General features: G+C 34.2%; 1 protein-coding gene across 1 annotated transcript; it reads right to left on the bottom strand.

Annotated features, from left to right (window-relative positions):
- Positions 1-274: 274 nt before the first annotated feature.
- Positions 275-10,190, bottom strand: LOC134269594 (uncharacterized). The gene is made up of 3 exons (XM_062751795.1): positions 10,173-10,190; positions 5,011-5,113; positions 275-540 (listed from the first exon to the last, which is right to left on the bottom strand). Exons 1-3 carry the CDS (start codon positions 10,188-10,190, stop codon positions 275-277), a joined length of 387 nt encoding a protein of 128 aa, XP_062607779.1.
- Between the last annotated feature and the right edge of the window lie 457 nt (positions 10,191-10,647).

The raw sequence follows: 10,647 nt of genomic DNA, 5'->3' as shown, positions 1-10,647 counted from the left end.
TCACACGTTCGTATTGTTTGTAAAGTTTTCTTTATCGATGTTCACTCTGTTTTTCTTATATATTACTCCAGAAATCTCTGTAATTAGATTTTAATGTGTGCAAGATTCATTCTTTTAAATCACATATTGATATTATAATTAGCAATAAAAAAAAAATCATTGTAGTTTCGAAGGACATAATAAAAAAGGCAAACCTGATTCAATTTGAAATAATAATTTTACACCTTTATATCTGTATGTTTTATGTGAGAAGAAATTGATAATAAACTGTGATTTATGCATAAAGGCCATTGACAACAATTTCTCTGAAACCCAAGGCGTTTTTGCCGCCGCTTGCACTAGGGTCGTCTGTAATGTAGTTAGGACGGACTATTTTTACGGTTACATACGACCCATATACATGTAGGAGGGGTCTGGTATCACACTCTATGGTTTGGATTTCTCCAGTTTGACTCGGTCCAAGGAATCTGCCACACATGTTCATCTCGGACCAAACGGAAGAGTTTCCAGCTCTTATCTCAACACTATGAAGCCAGCGACCTAAAAAAACAAAAATTGAAACATAAATTTCTAATGAGAAATAAAACAGCTTATTTCAGATTAAAGCAACTAACGGTTTGAATGGTCTTACAATTTCCATCCTTAAAATTTTACCTTTGCATCCTTTTTTTTAAGACGGTACGCGGTCTCATGGGAAATTATTGAAACATTTACTTTAACTTAAAAAAGGACATAGATAAATTCATAAAACAATTCGTCAATACGTCATATAGAGCAAATTACACAAATGTGCAAAAGTTCCGGCGAAATCATAAATATGCATATATCTACTGACATCAACAACAGAGCAGCATGACTCTTTATTCTAACGTCATGTCAGGCAGCGATGTTATCGCACGTATAGCGATCGAGAGTCGTTTACTCTTCTATCTCTGTTATCGAATACATTCCAGAAATCAAACTGTCTCTTTTCTAAAACGAGGTAAACTATTGACAAACAAGTTGAAAAAACAAGAATATCAAACGTCTCTTACAAAGTCTTTTTCAAACTACATGTAATTGTTAGCCCATTTTTAAACACAGCGCAATGATATAAAGGCTTTAACTGCTTTTTGTCCCCAGCTTTCGCGAAAGCTAGGGGACATTAAATCTCATTCGTCTGTCCGTCTGCCCGTCTGTCTGTCAGTCTGTCCGTCACAAAAACTTTAACTTTGCCCATAACTTTTGATATAGTGGGCTATGACTTTCATGTTTCACATGTGTATTCCTTGTGAAAAGGCCTTTCTTTGGGTACCACCAAATTGGACCTTTTGACCTTGATCTTGGAGTTTGACCCACTTCTACAGAAAAATTCTGAACTTTTACTTTGTCTATAACTTTTGCTTGATTCATTGATTGTATCTTGTTTAACGTCCCTCTCGAGAATTTTCACTCATATGGAGACGTCACCGTATGCCGGTGAAGGGCTTCAAATTTTGACCTTTACTCGGCACTCAGGGCCATTGAGCAGGAGGGATCTTTATCGTGCCAACGCCTGCCGCTGACACGGTGCCTCGGTTTTTAAGGTCTCATCCGAAGGATCCGCAACTTTCACTCCAATAGCCGAGCGCATGGCGAAGGAACAGTTGCTACCCATTTTATCGACTGGGTCAGTCGCGGCCGAGATACGAACTCACGACCTCCCGATCACGGCGTAAGCCCATAACTTTTGAATGGTAGGTACTGAGACTTTCATATTTCACATATGTATTTTTTGTAGCAAGACCTTTCATTGGATACCCATAACGTTGACCTGTTGACCTTGACGTTGGAGATTTCCTTACTTATGAAAAAACTTTAACCTTGACCATAACTATTTAGTGGCAAGAGATAGGGCTTTCATACTTCACTTATGTAATTCTTATGAGAAGACCTTTTATTGGATACTAAATACTTTGACGCTTTGACCTTGACCTTGGCGTTTTAAATACTTTTTAAAAACTTTAACCTTGATCACAACTTTCAAACAGTAAATACTAGGACTTTCATATTCACATATGTGAGGGCTAGGTTTTTTATACTTCAAATATGTAATCCGTGTGAGAAGATCTTCCATTGGATACCAAAGAGTTTTAACCCTTTGACCTTGACCTTGGAGTTTGACCTACTTTTAAAAAACTTTTATTTTGGCCATAACTTTTGAAAGGTTAGGGTTAGGGTTTTTATTCTTCACATATCAACTTCAGTGATAATTTCTAAATAAATGACATATGATAGGTTGTTCATGTTAAACACAGTACGTCATAAAAAATGACATCTCACCCACAAGGACACCGAAAGCGGGGGACCACAATTCTTTGCATTTGCTTGTTAAAACGTAACACTGCCTTGCAAAGTTGATATTTTTTAGTTTTTTAAGATATGTAACTAAGCACACCATATTCATATAGAGACTTCTCTAGGCTTAAAATAAACATATTTGTTACGAAATCACAAGACCTCGTTGATCAGGTGAAGGTCATTTTACTTTTTGAAGTGTTTCACATAAATCGCTTAGGCGCAGCTGATTAACACAATTATTATTAACTTTTTGTCCCGTAAGAACACTCGTTGCATCCTTGTGAATCCGAAATGTGCTGAAACTATCCCTCAGGTACAAATATTTTACAATCACTTCAACGTTCCGATAAATGTGTGGGTATGCTCCGCTCAGTATCGAAATCCGTTTTAAAACAAAGCCATCATACATTTTTTTCCAAATCAAGATTCAGTAAGGGTGGAAACTCCTCTTACATATTTCCACAAAAGATATTAAATGAATCCTAATTAATTACCTGACGTGTTCTATGCTCATTTATACACATATCATGAATCCTGCTTCTATGCAGTGGTATAAAAAAGGATAAATGCGAAACGCATATTTTCGTACGTATTTGAACACTCTGACTTTTAAACAAGAGTAAAGCGTAATCAAGCAAAGTTATCTAAATTATTCGGATATAAAATTATTTAGATATTTAAAAAAAAAATCTAAGCACATTTATTTTAAACAGATTGACATTAGGTATAAAGTAAGTTTATAAAACTCGACCATCATTACAGCTCCAGTTTGTACTGACTTGACGAAGATACAAAATGAATTAGCCATGTATATTGAATTGCGAAACTTCATAAAAATCCTTACAAACAAAGATACATTAGGGGTTCCAGTACATGTTCAACCAAGCCTCTTTACTCCTCACTGAGATATTGACAGTAGTGGAGAAAAAAAACTTAAAGAGTACTGTGCAACAATATATTCAGGAAGTGGTGTGAATTAGATGTGGATACTAAGATATTCAACAAAGAACTTTTGGACAATATAAAATCACAAAATTTTACCAAAATCAACAGCTTTAAAAAAACTTTTCAACAACCATTCCCAACGGTAAATTAAAGTCCAGGCTTTTTGATATCATTGACAGCTGCTTTTCAAATAACAATGAAACTCGTATATTTTTTTGCCTGGTCACTGGTCATCTGACAAATTATTTTGTTATTACACATTCTGATTGCACACACAAGTACTCTGAAGTTGAAATCAAAAAGATGTGCGAATTTCTGACTGACAATATCTATGTGGTTTTTGGAGACCAGATCTTCCAACAATCTTTTGGAATCCCCATAGGTACCAATTGCGCTGTGTAATTAAATGACCTATTTTTGTATTCATATTTAGCAGAATGTGCAAAATCTTATGCATGAAAAGAAGAAAACTCTTGCAGTGGTCTTCAACTTGACATTTAAATATATCAACTACGTATTGTCAATTAACAATGAAAAATGCCATTCGTATATATGTCGAAACGATATGTATCCTGGTAAGCTTGAAATAAAAGATACAACAGAGTCTGACACAGTCTGACACATCTATTTCATACTTGGATATTTTACTTGAAAATTTTAAAAGGCATTCATGGTCAATTTAACAACCACGCTATATGATAAACTTGATGAAATTAACTTTTCAATCGTCAACTTCCCTTACTTATGCAGCAATATACCTTCATCACCAATAAAGAGAATTTTATACACAAGAGCTACTCTACGTGTGAACAAGTTTTAAAACGAGGAAAATTATTGACACGCAAGTTGATGAACCAAGAATATCAGCAGTCTCGTTTAAAGTCATTATTTCGTAAATTCCATGGTTGATAATGACTTTATTGGCAATTACAATTTATTATTGAGCCAAATTCTGACTGCCTTTTTTCAAACTAATTGTTAATGAGTCTGAATGACGACGGATTTTCCGTTTTTCCCGATAATGATAAGGAGCACACGGCGGGTGTGACTGGTTGGTAGGTGATGCTAACTCCTCCATGGCACCTGATCCCACCTCTAATGTTTCAAATATCTGTAGTCTAGAGAAGTGAATGCACAATAATATACAATTATGGACTCTTCTGGTGTTGAATACGGTTTTTTTTATTCGCCAGAAAATATTCATATTGGACCAGGCGAAGCCGAGGAAAATATTCATATCGACCGAGTTGAAGCCTAGGTCACTATGGATATTTTTCTGGTGAATAACAAAACATATTCAACACCATGAGTTCAAAATCACAATGAAAAATTATATGCATAAAATAAAAGTTTTATGTATCAAATTTTTCAATGTGATTTTGACTTCATGTTGTGCAAGCTTGTTAAGAATTAAATTAGAAAAAGGGAGATTTTTTTCTTTTAATTCTGCGCGATAGTTTGAATGTTAATATAGATATTCAATATCGGATACCGTGACTGTGCTGCGTACATTTACAAGTTTGTATACTATTGAAAACAAAAAGTAAGATATTTGTAAAATTTTCTTTGCTTTTATATAATTTCTTTGTGTTTTTCAAAATTATATCCAACTTTGTACTGAAAGATACTCGTTAAAAGGGAAATTATATATAATTTTGATAATTTAATTGTCTCAATAATTTTCAAACAACCCCTGTAATGACTTAGCTCGTGGTTAATAAGACTCATTTAGTAGCTCATACTTACCATGATCATCGCTTCTGGTGTAAAGAACAACATTCTTTACAATACTGAGTGCTCCTAGGTCTACCGTCAACCAAGGATAAAGTTCGAAGTCTGAGTGAAACAACTACTTATGTCAGTAAACTCTGTCGTACCATCCACGGCATTGTTTACATTTGTATATGGGGGATATGGATAGAGGCTGCTACTAGAGACGGTCTTACCAAGCGCCAGGTTTACCACTGAGGAAGAGAATTGCAAAAATATTAATTTATCAAATGACATTTTATAAAGATAAAAAAGATTAAGATACAATGTATGGAGCAGGGTTCGATCTAAACAGATCTATAAGTATATAGACAGTACACATTTTTAAAGAGGGCATTGAGCACAGTCCTTTAAAAATTCCAGATGTTGGAATGAGTGAGTATGAGGAGCAAGCATCCCTTATCTGGAGAGCAATGTCATCTTTTCTGTTCTGCGTCATCATTGTCACCATCCGTGATAATATGAAGTGTGGAGTGTCAACCCTTTGATACACTAGTAATAATTTATATTTGGTAATGATAGGGGCGTCTATTCATTAATAACATATTTAACGTTTTTTAGTTCTCCTCCAAAAACAACTAAGCTTGTCTTTTTTAAAGCAGGGAAGAACAAATAACATAATGTAAAGTTGAAATGTGCATTTATAAAAGTAAACAACGAAAAAAGTAAAATACAGAACAAAGGGGAGTTTGTCAGAAAAAGGGACTGAAATATATTGCATGAGTATTAGGTATTCCTATCTTAGGTAAATTATTGATCAATCTGGCCCCTAGCACCATTATCACATTGTTACATGGTGTACATAAGCAAAAAGGAGTCAACCAGACTTGGATATGAATTCAAACCCTGTATTCTCGCAAAAGTACACCATATATATTTTTCAAGTTGATTTTTATATGAACATTATTAGATTAAAAAACAGGATTTATACAAATACCCCAACTGCTGCCTGTCATCAAAAAAGGTTGGTAAAACTAAATAACAAACAACAAAAAAGTGGATGAAGGATATAGAGATAACGAAGGAAATGAGATGACGAACAGTATTTAATATCAAAGTCCATAAAACATACAAAATAGGATCAGAGCAAACACGGACCTCCGAAACATCAGAGGAGGGATCAGGTACCATGGAGGAGTGAGCATCCCCTGCTGATCGGTCACACCCACCGTGTGCTCCTTGTCATGATCGGGAAATAACGGAAAAATCTGTCATCAATTCAATGTCTAAATAATGTACTAACGTGTATAATAAGTATGGAAAATGTCATTTTAAAAATATTTATAATTAAAACTGACATCTGATCGTGAACAATTTCTTTCTTATATAGAAAACTATGAGTATAAGTCGGATTACTACTTGTAGAATTAAATCCGAGTTCTTCTACAATACAATTTATATAGTGAGCCTTACAAACAAAGACAATGTTGTTAGCTGTTTTGTCAGCAGGCACCAGTACGTACTGCACATGTAATCTAATTGGTTTTTTTTTCACTTCTGGATTATTGAATACTGATCCCGTGGGGGTCCGGGTTAGAATAGGTCCTCAGTACCCCTTGCTTGTCGTAAAAGGCGACTAAATGGGACGGTCCTTCGGATGAGACCGTATAAACCGAGGCCCCGTGTCACAGCAGGTGTGGCATGATAAAGATCCCTCCCTGCTCAAAGGCCGTAAGTGCCGAGCATAGGTCTAAATTTGCAGCCCTTCACCAGCAATGGTGACGTCTCCATATCAGTGAAATATTCTGGAGAGGGACGTTAAACAGTATACAATCAATCAATCATTGAATATTGTTATAGGTGGAAAAACAGTTTTCATTTCCCCCCTCGATCTTTTTATACGCAATTTTAACATGAATCTGATACATTTAATCCATACTGATATTAAAAAAATTACCTAAAGTATCAAATATTAAAAAAAAATATAATAAAAGGAGAGAGAAAAAAGTGAGCTTAAAGAATAATTATAGATATACCACATAAAACGATTTAATTAATGAATAACTGTCTTATTTTTCAATTTCATGAAGTGATCAATCAATTTGCTTGCGTTTATGCATAAAATTATCACGCAAGCCAATAGATTGATCGTCTTCATGAAATTCAACAATCTGACGGTTATTCCTTATATTTACATGCTTTGATTCCAACAATCCACGTGCTCCAAACCCTGCTTCTGTCTTAGCTGTTTGTCCCGCCCTGCACATGGTTTTTTAGATACATTGATGGGGAAATAAATTACATTTACATTTGGTAATTTTATCTCGGACAAAGACATTGGAAATGTAAATATTTTGTTCATAATCAAACATAGACTTAGGATCAGTTGTGGCTGAATGAAGATCGCGCCATGGCATCAAAGTTGGGATCATATGCATTACTACTAAACATTCTCCTGCCACGAAATCGAATTGCCACAAACCGATTTTTTTCCTCAAACCTCGAAAATATGTGTTTTTTACAGTATATGTGTATGTCTGATTGCCTTTGTCTTTTTCTGTAAAAGACGAAGAAAAGCAGGAAAGGAAACCAGACAGGTTTAGCTTTATTGGTGCTGATACTGACAAATTTGGTTTGTAGAAGAAAAATGCAGATGACCTTTACAGTATAACAGATTATCCAAATCTTACATGGCGTTCATAAATAAATTGATGTTGCCAGGTGTTTTCAGCTTACCTTCAATGCTAAAGTATTCCCAATCTTCACCGAGGACGTCTAACGCAGCTTTATCATTTTCTGTTAAAAATGTGTTCAACAAATTGCAGGATGCTCTTTTTGTACTGAACAAAAATCCAACGCAGATGGGATTTCTTTCTTTAAGGCATTCGACAGAACAATTTGTAGGAGTTGGAGCGATCATAGGATTAAAATGAAATGAAGAACTCTTTGCATTTCCATTACATATGAAAGCCTTGTAGAACAAGGCGTTGCACGCAAAATTAAAATCTTTTGCAAAGTTTACCTGCAAAACGAAGACAACACAAAGAAAATGTTTTATTCGGTGTACCATTTTGATATTTTTGAAGCAGGTAGATTTTTTCAACTTCTTTTTATTCCTATTGATTAGTAACATCGATCAAATTCTATTGAGTATTTGATTCAGTGATTTTGATGTGTTTGAATGCTTAGGATATTGCAAATTGTCCCTTTATTGCAAAGAATTGACTGCAGGGGTTTCCTTTCTTGACTGATATTTTGAAGATTGTTGATCCCATTTGAAGACATGATTAGTTTTTGTGCCTTCTGAGACTTTTTTCTGATTTCATACAAGATTGCAAATTATTTCTAAATGTTCATTGAGTCTTAGAGCAATGTATCATTGACCTACAGCAATTGGCAACATCTTATTAAAATATAGTCATAATTAAAGCGATTTTTAATAAAAATAGGTCGACGTATACATTGTATGTATGACATAACCCCCCCAAAAAATGTGTCAGAATTCATTACGTTGGAGAACTTATGGATATATAAATATCAGAGATTAACATATGTTCATAAAATTTCGGGTGTATCCTACTAAACGGGCCTCAGTAATAGCGTTGAAAGTCATACATTTTCAAGAAAACAGCATAAATATATCAGTGGGACAGCCATAGGTATATATCTATAAAACTCATAATAATTGCATATTTTTATATAATTTACGAATTACTAAGTAAATGGGTTATTCCAAATACTACTGAAAAAATTAAATAAATGAAAAAAATGGATGTATCACATTTCATATCTTTTAAAGAATTGAGAATTACTTGAAACTAGTTTTGTCAACGAGTACCCGGCTAACCGATTAACCGTCGAAGGATTGTTATTTTAGGTACCGTTAGACTTGATCTGGTGGTTCTAGTTGATCAATTTCTTTTGATTAGCTTCCAGAATTTATATAGGAGTAATCAATAGCTTTGATTTATGGTGGAATACAACTTTTAAAGAGTAATAAATACCTCATTTAATAATTGGAAGAGATACCACCGCAGACATATCAAGCTTGGTGTTTTATTGAAAGAACAGCTGATTCAAAATCTGTTTCATCAGTTTAGCTTAAAATATTGTTCGGAAACCAGCGATTTAATTGATACGATAATCCACAAACAAGAAATTATGGAGTAAATAAATAATTATTCTTTTTAATTGCGACATATTTTCCGGGGACTGAAAAGGAAAATATAACGAAAGTCATTGTTTAATGTTGATTGACGAGTATAAATACATTTGTCTTCTTCGTGTGTTGAATTCTTCTTATTTTTAAAAATCTTAAATCAGAATTCATTGACAAAATCATAAGCGTGTTTTGTAAATAATGTTCATATGCAGTATATTTTTGTTATTTACTATTATTATGATGATGAGTAAAGAATAAGATAGATAGAAGATATGGAATATTTTTTGAAAAATCATGTACCGGTGTTGTAGAGAAGGATTTCCCCCACATCCAGCTTTTCCCCCCGGAAATCGTACTCTACAGTAAACCCCCCCCCGACGGAAATTTCACACTAGAGCAAAATTTCCCCCCTCTTTCCTATTCAGAGTAGAGTTTCCCCACTCGTCTAGAGTCAATGTAAACCATAGCCACAATATTTTTGTGGAAAAAAGACAAACTGATTTTTAACAGGTAAATGAGTGTATTTTCGACTATTTTGTATGAATTTTCTTAGCATATATTTCAAATCATGAATTCTGAAGCAAAATATAGAGTTTTCAATGTCTTGATTGGTATATATTTTTGGACCTATTTTGGTTGTAAATGAATTTATTGATAAACTTTCTAAAACATTAACTCTAAAGATAAACTAGTGCTAATTGTAACGGGGACCCTTACAGATGTTCCCCAAACGCTCCCCAACTCCCTTTCGGTGCCATATTCCCTGTAAGCTTCATTAAATAAGAAAAAAGCGCTATGCATTTGAGAATTTAACAACGTTTACCCAGAAGTGTACCAAGTTCATTCAAATTTTAGCGTTGCACGCGTGAACATCTGAATGTATGTAAGTTATGACCATATCATCTTGTCTACACAATCTATATAATTTAATATACCAAATATTAAAGTATTTAATCTAAAAGTATTAAAAAATACGCTCATTCAAGAGGTTTTTTTTATTTTACTCATTTCACGTGCATGAACATGGTGAACATACCTTCTTGTAGAAGTCCATTACATCTATCTATGTTCTAAATCCCATCCCGTTTGGTTGAAAACCAAGGGAGTTATAGCTGTTTAAAGTTTAAGCCAATCAGATTGCAGCACACATACACACACGTGTATGCATGTGCATGGTGACCATACCTTCTTGTAGAATTTGATTATATCTATCTACAAGTAGAGCTTTTTAAAAAAGCTTTCCGTCTTAAGCAACAATCTTAAACATTAAACTGATCTACACCTATCAGGCCGTATAATTCTTTTGAATTTCTTGATTTTGTATTTCTACATTAGCTTTTTACTGGCATTAGCCCTACCACGGTTGTCGCTCGGTCATCTCCGTAAACTTTGACTGGCCGAGAGCTTTCGGCAAACCTCGGCTAATTCCATTCCCTTCTTCAAACAAGAAAGGGGAAAAGAATAGTAACAAATTGTAAAGCCTGCGAGCAATAAAAATCAAATTTTATGTA

The sequence above is a fragment of the Saccostrea cucullata genome, unplaced genomic scaffold, assembly GCF_032062105.1.
Source record: "Saccostrea cucullata isolate Sc308-1 unplaced genomic scaffold, CSIRO_AGI_Scuc_v1 ctg9731, whole genome shotgun sequence".
Taxonomy (NCBI): Eukaryota; Metazoa; Mollusca; class Bivalvia; order Ostreida; family Ostreidae; genus Saccostrea; species Saccostrea cuccullata.
The sequence above is the reverse complement of the archived record's forward strand: the minus strand, read 5'-3'. Positions and strand labels throughout refer to the sequence as shown.

Excerpts from the sequence above, each read along its gene's own strand:
- LOC134269594 (XM_062751795.1), bottom strand. Across the intron at positions 541-5,010 it reads CACCAGAAGCGATGATCATG|GTCGCTGGCTTCATAGTGTT; the intron begins GTAAGTATGAGC and ends TTGTTTTTTTAG.